The sequence below is a fragment of the Chiloscyllium punctatum genome, chromosome 11, assembly GCF_047496795.1.
Source record: "Chiloscyllium punctatum isolate Juve2018m chromosome 11, sChiPun1.3, whole genome shotgun sequence".
NCBI classification, from domain to species: domain Eukaryota; kingdom Metazoa; phylum Chordata; class Chondrichthyes; order Orectolobiformes; family Hemiscylliidae; genus Chiloscyllium; species Chiloscyllium punctatum.
The window spans coordinates 26,949,334-26,963,582 of NC_092749.1; the positions used below are offsets into that span (position 1 = coordinate 26,949,334).

The 14,249-nt window shown below is 39.0% G+C and overlaps 1 protein-coding gene across 5 annotated transcripts in view; it reads right to left on the bottom strand.

The window, feature by feature from the left end:
* The window catches only part of prkd3 (protein kinase D3), a 421,243-nt gene that overhangs the window by 101,888 nt on the left and 305,106 nt on the right, over positions 1–14,249 (bottom strand). For all 5 annotated transcript variants that reach the window (XM_072580535.1, XM_072580534.1, XM_072580537.1 and 2 more), the window contains 4 exons: positions 11,251–11,440; positions 8,718–8,795; positions 5,219–5,402; positions 3,783–3,906 (listed from right to left, as the gene is read on the bottom strand). In XM_072580535.1, the coding sequence (XP_072436636.1) occupies positions 3,783–3,906; positions 5,219–5,402; positions 8,718–8,795; positions 11,251–11,440 (576 nt within the window). The remainder of the gene's footprint in view (positions 1–3,782; positions 3,907–5,218; positions 5,403–8,717; positions 8,796–11,250; positions 11,441–14,249) is intronic.

Consider the following 14,249-nt stretch of genomic DNA (forward strand, 5'->3'; position numbering starts at 1 on the left):
CCATTATGGGACACTCCCTAACCAGAGGGCATTGTCTCAGAATTAAGGTGTGCCAAGTTAAGACTGAAATGAGGAGGAAATTTGTATGTCAGAGGGTTCGGAATCTTTCGAACTCCTTGCAACAGAGAACTGTAGGGGTAGAATCCTTGTGTATATTCAAAGCTGAGACAAATTGATTATTAATCAGTAGGAGAATCAAGGGTTCTGGGGAAAGAGCAGGAAAATGGGCGTGAGGAGCATCAGGAGAAAGTGAGGACTGCAGATGCTGGAGATCAGAGCTGAAAAATGTGTTGCTGGAAAAGCGCAGCAGGTCAGCTGAAAAATGTGTTGCTGGAAAAGCGTGTGAAGAAGGGCTTATGCCCGAAACGTCAATTCTCCTGCTTTTTGGATGCTGCCTGACCTGCTGTGCTTTTCCAGCAACACATTTTTTTTTTTTAGCAGTGAGGAGCATCAGATCAGCCATGATCCTACTTAATGGAAGGGCCCTACTCAGGAGGCTGAATGGCCTACTCTTGTTCCTTTTTCTTATAGTCTTGCAAAAAAAATCATACTGCAAACCAGAAGATAACACATAACAACTAAACATAGGCTTTAGTGAGCATGCTATTATTGCTGTCCATTCCAATTCACAATGATGGGAATGGAAAGGAAAATACTGCACATTTCATTCTCTTACTTGCTTTGTCTTGTCATAGTCGTTGATTAGAAGACTTGCCAATGCTGCAACTCATAGCTTTTGTTCTTTCTTTCCCAAATCAAGGAATAATAAATCAAATAAGGTAGCGACAGCCAAAAGTAAGTATAGCACTCAGAAACCAGATATCCTCAAGATACAGAATAAAGTCAACTCGATCAACCACAACAAAATATCATTTTAAAAAATCTCCAAAGCCATTTTGAGAGCTGCTGGGTGTGAATTTTGATTCGGGGCCAGAAACTTTGCAGAAACATAAGGAGCAGAGTGAAATATTTCTATTTTTATCAATTAACTTATCAAGAATAGAAAATTGAATCAGTTGGGCTGAACAATACATGGCAGTGCTCTAAGAAACTCATTATGTTTAAAAGTTGCATTGAGATTTAGTTCGCAAATTTTCATTTACTATAGATCATTATTGCAAATAAGTTCACCTTAAGTCAGGTCTACATTAGAACTTGGGTGTAGAGGAGAAAAGGACTGTGCTTCTCTGCCTCTCATTCACCCAGTTCTGAACTTATCAAAAAATAAGTCATGTAGTACAGAAAGTAACAAGAGTAGAAATTACTGGTGAAAGCAAGGACAAATGTTTCATGCATTTATTGGGCACTCCTCTACTCTCTTTACCATAAATAAAAATAACTAACAAGACAATATCAAACAAGCTTATGAAATGTTCATGAATGTAGACAGTGGTAATTCCTAGAGTATTATCAGGGCTGGGTTGCATGCTCTTTGTTAATTGCTTTCTGTATCACTCTTCAGAAGGAGATGATTGTTTCTTTCAAGTCAGATCAGAGCAATTTGTTTCGTGTTTATTGTGGATATTTGGGCATGAAAAATAAATCTCTTGACATTTAAGGCAGATAATTCACAAGTAACTACTGGTCAGGTATTATACAGGCAAATATAGAGCAAAACTTCATCTACTGTCGCCCAGTTCCAATCAGGCCCTGGTAAGGCATGTTTTCCATTTCCTCCACCAGGCAGTTCTTTTTGTGGATGCTCCGAATTACAGGTGATTTTAGTATCGAGTGTTAAGGACTGGATTCATATTGCAAAAATCTTTTAATGCTGAAATTATTAGAAATCTTTATCTCAATTCTGTGTGATACATTTAAACCAGTTCCAAAGGTGCGGGACTAGTGTTCTAATGTGCGAGATTACAATAATCTTCTTCCATGCTTTGGAGCACTCTTCCACAACTAGTGTTAGGGTTCATTTGCCAGCTGTATGTTAAGTTCACTTGCCACAAAAAGAAACATTCCTACCTCCGTTCTATGGTGTAAATATCCAACATTTTCTCAGTTCATAAACTATGACATGTTATACTGTTTAGACCAAGCTGAACACTTTTGTTCACAACAGTAAAAGTTATAAATTACTTAAGTCTGTTTTTTTTCAGTTAATTTACAGAAGAGGAATCGCTGGATGCCTTGAAACAATTTTACAAAGGAGAAAGTGATGGATGTTTTGAAACCCATAAAAGTGGATAAATCCCCAGGACTTGATTAGGTGTACCCTCAAACTCTTTGGGAAGCTAGAGAAGTGATTGCTGGGCCCCTTGCTGGGATGTTTGTATCATCAAGAGTCACAGGCGAGGTGCCGGAAAACTAGAGGTTGACTAATGGGGTACCACTATTTAAGAAAGGCGTTAGGGACAAGCCAAGGAAATGTAGACTGGTGAGCCTGATGTCGATGGTGGGCACTTTGTTGGAGGGAATCCTGAGGGACAGAATTTACAGGTATTTGGAAAGACAAGGACTGATTAAGGATGATTTTTTCTGAAGTAACAAAGAGGATTGATGAGGGCAGAGCAGTAGATGTGATCTATATGGACTTGGTAAGGAATTCGACAAGGTTCCCATGGGAGACTGGTTATAAAGGTTAGATCTCATGGAATACAAGCAAAACTAGCCATTTGGATACAGTAGTGGCTTGAAGATATAGGAAGAGGATGGTGGTGGAGGGTTGCTTTTCGGATTGGAGGCCTGTGACCAATAGGGTGCCACAAGGATCAGTGCTGGGTTCACTACTTTTCATCATTTATACAAATGATTTGGGTGTGAACAGAGGAGATATAGTTACTAAGTTTGCAGATGACACCAAAATTGGAGGTGTAGTTGAGAGCAAAGAAGATTGCCTTACATTACAACGGGATCTTGATCAGATGGGCTAATGGGCTGAGGAGTGGCAGATGGAGTTTAATTTAGGTAAATGTGAGGTGTTGCATTTTGGGAATGTAAATCTTAGCAGGACTTATACAATTAACGGTAAGGTCATAGGGAGTGTTGCTGAACAAAGAGACCTTGAAGTGCAGGTTCATAGCTCCTTGAAAAGTATAGTCGCAGGTAGATAGGATAGTGAAGAAGGCGTCTGGTATGCTTTCCTTTATCGGTCAGGGTATTGAGTACAGGAGTTGGGAGGTCATGCTGCGGCTGTACAGGACATTGGTTAGGCCACTTTTGGAATATTGCATGCAATTCTGGTCTCCTTCCTATCGGAAGGATGTCGTGAAACCTGAAAGGGTTCACAAAAGATTTTCAAGGATGTCGCCAGAGTTGAAGGATTTGAGCTATAGGGTGAGGTTGAATAGGCTGGGGCTGTTTTCCCTGAAGCGCTGGAGGCTGAGGGGTGACTTTATAGAGGTTTACAAAATCATGAAGGGCATGGATAGGTTAAACAGACAAAGTCTTTTCCAAGGGGTGCGGGAGTCCAGAACTAGATAGCATAGGTTTAGGGTGAGAGTGGAAAGATATTAAAGAGACCTAAGGGGCAACATTTTCACGCAGCAGGTGGTGAATGTATGGAATAAGCTGCCAAAGGAAGTGATGGAGGCTGGTAAATTGCAACATTTAAAAGGCATCTGGATGGGTACATGAATAGAAAGGGTTTGGAGGGATATGGGCCGGGTGAGAAGTGGGACTATATGAAGTTGGGATATCTGGTCGGCATTGACAAGTTGGATCGGAGGGTCTGTTTCCGTGCTGTACATCTCTATTACTTTGACTCTAACTGATCTCTACCAATGACCTAAATTCTGTAGCTCAGCAAATTTCCACAGTTTCAAAAGAAATGTACTTACTAGATTGTCTTTGCTGGTGTAGTGGACCATCCAACCTTCTCTCACCATTGTGCTGCTCTTCCTCTTTGTGTGCTTGACAGACTGTACTACTCTCATGAGAGGAATATTGTTGCTTGTTGAAGGACTAGAACAAAATGTTCCAAGTTATTGAACAAGGAATGACTATACAGGATTGAGATGGTGAATTACGAATGCAAGGGTATTCATCTTGGTTTCCAAAACTGCATAGCACAAGATTTATTTTGACCCAATTCAGTTTTAAATGGAACAGGACATAAAGAAAACACTGATAAACAAGAGCAGCATCAGTCTGGTATCAACCATTCAACTCAAACAGACAACAATCACTGTTGTATTTGTATAAAATGTTTTATCATATATCCATAAATATATGTGGTGATCATGAACCTGCTTATGAACTAGCAAAGAGCCGGATGTTTAACCAGTTAAAAAGAATTCAACTTGGATACATATATGCAGGTTAATTAAATTCAACTGTATCTACAGAACTAAAGCATACAAGTATAATATCTAGAAGGCCGAAATTAAATTAAAGATTTAACTTCATTCATCCATGTTGTACAGTTGTGGAAAGCTTCAGTAAAAGGCATTCAATGGCATTTTGATGAAATTCTTAAAAATAACTTAAAAATATCTGAACAAGAATGAGATTGACAACTAAAAGGGAAACACTGATAGAAATGATCGGACAACCTGAAGAGTGTGTTGAACATTGTGCTCGTGGACTCATTCCACCTGAAGAAAGCAACTTATCATGTGTTGAAATTTTGAACTGAAATAACTAATCTTTGCTTAAATACCTCAGGGAGGGCCACAGAAATATTTCCATGTTTGGGAGTTTTGTTTGAAATTCTGTAGCTCCCTTAGAAATTTAAATATTCAGCAGAGTTTGTGACAGGATGAATTGTAGGATTTGTTTGTGAAAGATGCAGGCCTGATGGGTTGAATTGCCACATCTTGTTCCATACTTATAATCACCTTCTTCCATTTTCAAGAAATTCTCCCTAACCTACTGCCCTCACTTCCTCCCAGTAGATTTGGATTTTGCATCATCAGCTCATTGTATAATATCAAACAGCAATCCTCAAATGTGCTTTAAATGTGCTTTAATGCCACTGAGCTGGAAACTTCTCAATAACCACAAAAAAAATCTTTGTATGACTGCAAATCATAATGAATGAATTGCTTTCAGTTACAGATATGTAAGTGAGAAAGAAAGATCCCAATAGAAGGAAGATAGTATCAAATTAATAAACATTCTGCAAGGATGGATGGTAAGTCAGTAGAAGGGTCTAATCTTGATCCAACCATTAAGTAAATACAGCATCTTAAGTATAAGAAGGTTCACTGTTTACTATAAAACAATTTCCTTCATCACTTTGATGGTTACTTGTAGCATATAATAAAAGTATTACCTGATTGTTCTGACAGGTTCTTCATCTTTGTCACCATCCAGATCAGATGAGTCCATAAAGTACAATTTTTCTTCGGAGGTGGACGGCTCTTCAGTATCATCCAACATTCTACTCCCATCGTTGTTCATGTCACTGCTATCTACTTCCATGGGCATATCAGAGTCAGGTCCTGGGCTGGCTGGTTCTGCAAAGAATTATATTAAAATTGCTATATACATTTCCGGTGTTCAATTTGGATATCTCTGTTAATAGTTCATCAAATGTACTGGATGCAGATAATGAAGGTGCTTAATTCAATTCCAAATCTGTGTTACATAATCTGACCTCACCAAAGAAGGTGCTGTGACTGATAGAATTAACTTGAGCACCCACATAAGGAGGGCAAGATCAGCCAAGATTTTGTCATCCTGATTGCTATCCAGACAATCTTACAGTGATTACAGCACCAACACTTTAAGTGCTGTTTCTATAGCGTGATTCTTCTATTATGCAAGGTTGCATTGGAACACAACCATTGTGTTATAGAAGAACTGACTGTAGTCATAAAAACGGCCTAAGGTTGGCAGTTTTAGACCTGAATAGTTTCCAATCTTGCCTCAAAATGCTCTGGAAGGGAAGTAATCACAAAAATTTGAGCAACAGGTAAAGCAGTTCACATTGCTGCTGTGTGGTAGCAACACAAGTGATATTTTGCACTAATGAATTGTTTGTTTCAAATCAAAGAGATATTTTGCTATCACACAAATGGGTAAGGTGGCATATAAAAGTAAGTGCCAGTACATGCCAGGTGTGTAGGCTGCACATCCCAACAACTGGCAAAAGATGTTAAAAAGCACACTACTTTGATTGTCTGCAATAGGCTTGTACCTATTGACTTGTACCTGCCTGTAAAACATTGGAGCAGATGCAGACCAATCAGTTGATCAAGTCTGCTCCACCATTCAATGAGATTGTGGCGGATCTAATAATCCTCAACTTCACTTTCCTGCTTTTCTCTTGATCCTTGATTTTCTTACTGTTTAAAAATCTGTACCTCAGTCACGAGAGCCCTCTGTGGTGAGGAATTCCAAAGAATCACTATCCTCAGAGAAGAAATTCTCTTCACCTTCGTCATAAATATGTCATCCCTCATTCTGCAATTCCACCCTCTAATGTAGAGGCTCCCACATGGAGAAATCAATCTTTCTGCAACTATGGTGTAAAGTTTAGTACTTGCAAAACTCAATGCTAAATGTTAAATTGTGATTCAGTCATTAGATAGCACTTGCTGAACAATCCTGAGTGCTTCAAGAGTTACACTGACACCATTTTAAGATAGATGTTTGGGCTCACAGGGTAGCTCATTTCCTCTTGTAAGAAACTTCACATATATATCTGCAGGAACATGCCCTTCTGTAGGAAAAATGAATATATCCAAGCATTGCATTTCTTTTGAATTAAATAAAATGACAGGGAACAATACATCCCCAGTGCTTTCTCCATGGCAGTCCCTCGACTAATCAGATTTAACTTGCCAACCAATCAACACCCTTCATTTAATATAAATTGTTGATGCTTTGAAATTTGACATTCTCATCTCTATTCAGTGTAAGATGCAACACTATTCAACAATATTCAAGTTCTGTGCTACCAAAGAACTAAAACAAAATATAAGAACAATTACAAATGAATAAGAGATTCAGCAGCAGATGACCTGAACTTCTTAGGGAAAATTAGGTAAAGTTATGGAGCTGGAAATAGGCAGTCTTACTAATTATAAGAATATGAGGTCAAAAGCTCATCTTCTGGATCAAATGTGACACCAAGGGTACAAACAGATTGACTGAATCTTAGACTGTTGCCTGGGAAGGATGGAGTCTGTAGCTAGGGACTGCAGTTTGCAGAAGGAACTAAAAATCTTCACTCTTTTCAATACTTAATTGGGGGAGCAGGTTCCCAAAATCAAAAAGCCAATGTCTAGACCTAGTTCTTCTGGAGCTTCAGGAAAATGATAGATACTTTCTAACACTTTGATACAGTTATAGCAAAATATAATGTACAGAAATGTGATAAAAGACTACCAAACTTCCAGCGGTTCACCTTAATTTGAAAAGAATCAATCAGGTATCACAGATCCTCAAGTCAAACATTTGTGAATGTTTCTATGGAATTTTAAAATATTTCCTATAGCACTCTCAGATGTTCTGTTCCTCGAGAAGAAAATAATTGTGAGTTAGCATGCCCTTCATGTTATTTTATATTCATGCATAAACACCACCCTGCATTAAATCCATTTTATACACTAGCATACAGAATAGTCAACATTCCACTATTTCTGTGAGCAGAGAAAGTTTACTGAAATTACTCACAGATGTGAATTTAAACTTTTCAAACTGTTAACTAATGTAGCTAATTGAATTAATGAATCAAGTTGCTGAAAATCATGAAGGATATCACTTAGCAGCTGTATTTGTTCACAACACTTAGGAAAACTAAAACATTTTCACCACTCCAAGGGCTCCTTTAATTAGTTCCACAATGTACTTTTCATAGTCTATGTTTTCGCACAGAATTTATATTTATCTTTTGTCTTCCCAGTTTCTATGACCCAACATTCTCCATGAACCTACCACTACTCAGTCTTCTGATAAGTTTCCAATTTCCAAACAAGATAACGTAAACATTCTTTCTTCTTTCATCACAGCATACACAACTTTATACTCCTTCCCTACGCCTTCACCCATTTACTCAATCAAATCTTAAACATTGACATTATATTCTTTTCTTAGCACTAACCTTAATGATGAATTCCAAACTTTACAATTCTGTGTGAAGAGGCTATTTCTGCTCTCTCCTGTAAATTTCTAAGATTTAATTATACATCTTTAGATCCTTCATTATAGGTATCTGAATTAATGAAGCAGATTGCTTCAACATAATTTGTCTTAGTTATTCATAGTTTTAGCTATTTCTATTATACCACCCTTTAAATCTGCATCATACTCACTAAAAATAATCTTACAAGTGTTATTTTTTTCATATTAGTTAGCATATCATCCAAATCTAATCTAAAATCATCCTGGTGAATTTCCAATATCCTTTCTACAGTATAAAGTACAATATTCCAGCTTCATTTTAACTAAAATTTAATGCCTTATATACCTTCACGATTATTTCTTGGCTTTTAATTTTCATACGTTGTGATTAAAACCTGAAATTCCATGAGTTTTTGTTACAGCCTTCATCTATCTAAGGTGTTTCCTTTGAAATCCTGTTGCCTGTACTCCCAAATCCCTCTGTACTTTGCAGCTCAAAAGCTTATTGATATGGGCTACATTATGAAGAGGATTACTTTTGGAGCAGAACTTAAAATATGTAAGACTACAAAATAAAAATCAAATCACAATACAAATCTTATAAACGTGAACAGAAGAAAGGTTCTGCATTAAATTAACTATTTTATTTCTACAATAGATGCCAGGATTAATGATTCAAGACTAATTTGCATGCATTTCCTTACCTCCATTAAAGACAACTTCACCAAGACAATCCCTGGGCACCTTTGATGCACATCGCTTGTGGCAATTAAACTTGCAGTCTGTAAAATCAAAGCAAGCAAAGTGAATTTCCAATGAAATGCACAGATCCCTCGCTCACAGTGAGCTGACACTTTTTTTTTAATCTGGTGGTAAACTCAAGACTTACTGGAGATGCAAGACAAAAACACCAAATTCAGTCACTGCAACTTCAATCATAAAGGAGATAAACTCATAAAGGAGTATGGTTTTATTTTAGGGCATTGCAGTTTGGTGGATCCTGTGCAAATGCAGTAGAAAAGTGAATTATGAAAAACATTTTGAAACAGTACATTCAACATATTGGATATTTTTTTCAAAATTCATTCATGGGATGTGAATTTATTGCCCATCCCTAAATGCCCAGAGGGCAGTTAAGAGTTAACCATATTGATGTGAATCTGGAGTCACATTTAGGCCAAATCAAATAATGATGGCAGTTTCCTTCCCTGAAAGACATTAGAGAGCAGATGAAATTTTCCCAATAATCAACATTGGTTTCATGGGCACCATTGACTCTTAATTTATATTTTTATTGATTTCAAATTCCACCATCTGTTGTGGTGGGATTTGAACACAGGGCCCCAGAACATTACTTGGGACGCTGGATTAACAGAGTAACGATAATACCACTAGACCATTGCATCCCTGTATATGGGTACAGATAGAGTACAGCAAAGGTACGGAGTTCTAATAACGATTTAAGGAATTAATCCTAAAATGTATTTTTCACAGGCTTTCTAAAAGTCCAAATATTATAAACACATTGGAGAAGCAATGTAGAGTCACAGAGTCATAAAGATGTACAGTATGGAAATCGATCCTTCGGTCCAACCCGTCCATGCCGACCAGATATCCCAAGGCAATCTAGCCCCACCTGCCAGCATCCGGCCCATATCCCTCCAAACCCTTCCTATTCATAGGCCCATCCAAATGCCTCTTTAATGTTGCAATTGTACCAGCCTCCCCCACTTCCTCTGGCAGCTCATTCCATACCCATACCACCCTCTGTGAGAAAAAGTTGCCCCTTAAGTCTCTTTTATATCTTTCCCCTCTCACCCTAAACCTATGCCCTCTAGTTCTGGACTCCCCCATCCCAGGGAAAAGACTTTGTCTATTTACCCTATCCATGCCCCTCATAATTTTGTAAACCTCTATCAGGTCACCCCTCAGCCTCCGACGCTCCAGGGAAAACAGCACCAGCCTGTTCAGCTTCTCGCTATAGCTCAAATCCTCCAACCCTGGCAACATCCTTGTAAATCTTTTTTGAACCCTTTCAAGTTTCACAACATCTTTCTGATAGGAAGGAAACCAGAATTGCATGCAAAACTCCAACAGTGGCCTAACCAATGTCCTGTACAGCCGCAACATTACCTCTCAACTCCAGTACTCAATACTCTGACCAATAAAGGAAAACATACCAAATGCTTTCTTCACTATCCTATCTACCTGCAACTCCACCTTCAAGGAGCTATGAACCTGCACACCAAGGTCTCTCTGTTCAGCAACACCCCCCAGGACCTTACCATTAAGTGTAAAAGTCCTGCTAAGATTTACTCTCCCAAAATGCAGCACCTCACATTTATCGGAATTAAACTCCATCTGCCACTTTTCAGCCCATTGGCCCATCTGGTCCAGATCCTGTTGTAATCTGAGGTAACCCTCTTCACTGTCCACTAAACCTCCAATTTTGGTATCATCTGCAAACTTATTAACTGTACCTCTTACGCTCGCATCCAAATCACTTATGTAAATAACAAAAAGAAGAGGACCCAGCACCGATCCTTGTGGCACTCCACTGGTCACAGGCCTCCAGTCTGAAAAACAACCCTCCACCACCACCCTCTGTCTTCTACCTCTGAGCCAGTTCTGTATCCAAATGGCTAGTTCTCCCTGTATTCCATGAGATCTAACCTTGCTCACCAGTCTCCCATGGGGAACCTTGTCGAACGCCTTACTCAAGTCCATATGGATCACATCTACTGCTCTGCCCTCATCAAACCTCTTCGTTACTTCCTCAAAAAACTCAATCAAGTTTGTGAGACATGATTTCCCATGCACAAAGCCTTGTTGACTACCCCTAATCAGCCTTTGCCTTTCCAAATACACATACATCCTGTCCCTCAGGATTCCCTCCAATAACTTGCACACCACCAAGGTCAGGCTCACTGGTCATTAGTTCCCTGGCTGTAATAGCAGAAGTTAATCAACTGAAAAACAACACTATAGATTTACATACATAAACATCAAGACAGAGTGCTGCACCATTACCTCAAGTATTTAACGCTTACACATGAAGTTACTTCATCTATTATTTAAAATAAATTCAGAATTTACGTGTTTATAAAGGGCAGTAGATTCATGGTGAACAAGTAGTTAAAAAAAATTGTTACTTAAATATTCTGATGGTTATGGTCTAGAAGTTGGAAATATATTACTCTATTTACTGCCAGCATTATACATCTGCAGAGTCCTTACCCCTACATTGCATTCCTTGCCGAAACAGTCCTTTTAATAACCGCTTGCAGTACTGACAAATAGTGGGACGTGTATAAGAGTGTATGACAAAGGTATGTGGTACTTTCACCCTCCCCAACACCATTTTTTCCATCCAGATTGGGCGCCCACTCCATGAGGGAATTCTTTTGCTGGTTTCTTGGTGACAACGCTGCAAAGCCAAAGCACATAAAATGATCAAAATTACGATATGAAGTGGAAGTGTTTCCATGACAATACTATACTTTATACTCAGTTAAACAGATGTATTTATTAATCATAGCACACTACAACACAATTGTATTTTCAAGTGAAAGTCAACTATTGTGGTTTTCCACATGAATAACATAAACCAAGTTAGATAGCCCAACATCTTCCAAGGGAAACAAAAAATTGGAGGAAAATACACCCTGGGACATTCTTTCACAGGAACTAATTACAGCTTTCAGAGTGGTACTGCCAGAGAATTGGGAATACATTAGAAACCTGTTCTCTGAATGTCAAATAACATGGAGAGACACAAGTGAATAGAAAGTGAAAAAAATTCTAACTATAAAATTCCATCCCAAAAAACATTGACTTCTTGAAAAGTACAAAGAAATATTCATCATAATAGTTCAAGAAAAATGTAACAACTTGGTGCAATATAGAACAAGGTGTATTACTAAAACTGATTGCGAACTTGTGACACTTTAAAGGCAACAAACTGGGTCAATGTTCCAAGATATCATGGGCTATTGAAAGGTCCTTTGTAACAACAGAACAGGAAAAAACAGGCCATTCAGCACCCTAATCAAGGGCAGCATTTATTCTCCACGTGCAAATTCTTCGAATCACATTAAGCACCTTCTGAAGTGGTTGATCAAACTTGTGTTTATTCACCAGGATAGAAGTGCTACAGGAAGGAAAGAAAGGGAGGCAAGAGAGGTGGGGGAGTGCCATTTTTGATACGGGATAGCATTACAGCTGTGCTGAGGGAGGATATTCCCAGAAATACATCCAGGGAAGTTATTTGAGTGGAACTGAGAAATAAGAAAGGGATGAACACCTTATTGGGATTGTATTATAGACCCCCTAATATTCAGAGGGAAATTGAGAAACAAACTTGTAAGGAGATCTCAGCTATCCGTAAGAATAATAGGGCAGTTATGGTAGGGAATTTTGACTTTCCAAACATCGACTGGGACTGCCACAGTGTTAAGGGATTAAATGGAGAGGAATTTGTTAAGTGTGTACAAGACAATTTTCTGATTCAGTATGTGGATGTACCTACTAGAGAAGGTGCAAAACTTGACCTACTCTTGGGAAATACTGGTGACTGAGGTTTCAGTGGGGGAGCACTTTGGGGCCAGCAACCATAATTTTATTTGTTTTAAAATAGTGATGGAAAGGATAGACCAGATCTAAAAGTTGAAGTCCTAAATTGGAGAAAGGCCAATTTTGACGGTATTAGGCAAGAACTTTCAAAAGCTGATTGGAGGCAGATGTTCGCAGGTAAAGGGACGGCTGGAAAATGGGAAGCCTTCAAAAATGAGATAACAAGAATCCAGAGAAAGTATATTCTTGTCAGGGTGAAAGGGAAGGCTGGTAGATATAGGGAATGCTGAGATGACTAAAGAAGTTGACGGTTTCGTTTAGAAAAAGAAGGAATCACATGTCAGGTGTAGACAGGATAGATCGAGTGAATCCTTAGAAGAGTATAAAGAAAGTAGGAGCATACTTAAGAGGGAAATCAGGAGGGCAAAACGGGGACATGAGATAGCTTTGGCAAATAGAATTAAGGAGAAGCCAAAGAGTTTTTACAAGTATATTAAGGACAAAAGGGTAACTAGGGAGAGAATAGGGCCCCTCAAAGATCAGCAAGGCGGCCTTTGTGTGGAGCCACAGAAAATGGGGGAGATACTAAATGAATAGTTTGCATCAGTATTTACTGATATGGAAGATTTAGACTGTAGGGAAATAGATGGTGACATCTTGCAAATTGTCCAGATTACAGAGGAGGAAGTGCTGGATGTCTTGAAACGGTTAAAAGTGGATAAATCCCCAGGACCTGATCAGGTGTACCTGAGAACTCTGTGGGAAGCTAGAGAAGTGATTGCTGGGCCTCTTGCTGAGATATTTGTATCATCGATAGTCACAGGTAAGGTGCTTAAAGACTGGAGGTTGGCAAACATGGTGCCACTGTTTAAGAAGGGCTGTAAAGACAAGCCAGGAAACTATAGACCAGTGAGCCTGACCTCAGTGATGGGCAAGTTGTTGGAAAGAATCCTGAGGGACAAGATGTATATGCATTTGGAAAGGCTGGGACTGATTAGGGATAGTCAACATGGCTTTGTGTGTGGGAAATCATGTCTCACAAACTTGATTGAGTTTTTTGAAGTAGTAACAAAGAAGATTGTTGAAGGCAGAGCAGTAGATGTGATCCATATGGACTTGAGTAAGGCGTTCGACAAGGTTCCCCATGGGAGACTGATTAGCAAGGTTAGATCTCATGGAATACAGGGAGAACTAGCCATTTGGATACAGAACTGGCTCAAAGGTAGAAGACAGAGGGTGGTGGTGAAGGGTTGTTTTTCAGACTGGAGGCCTGTGACCAGTGGAGTGTCACAAGGATCGGCGCTGGGTCCTCTTCTTTTTGTTCTTTACATAAATGATTTGGATGCAAGCATAAGAGGTACAGTTAGTAAGTTTGCAGATGACACCAAAGTTGGAGGTGTAGTGGACAGCGAAGAGGGTTACCTCAGATTACAACAGGATCTGGACCAGATGGGCCAATGGGCTGAAAAGTGGCAGATGGAGTTTAATTCAGATAAATGTGAGGTGCTGCATTTTGGGAAAGCAAATCTTAGCAGGACTTATACACTTAATGGTAAGGTCCCAGGGAGTGTTGCTGAAAGTGCTGGTTCATAGCTCCTTGAAAGTACAGTCGCAGGTAGATAGGATAGTGAAGGCGGCGTTTGGTATGCTTTCCTTTATTGGTC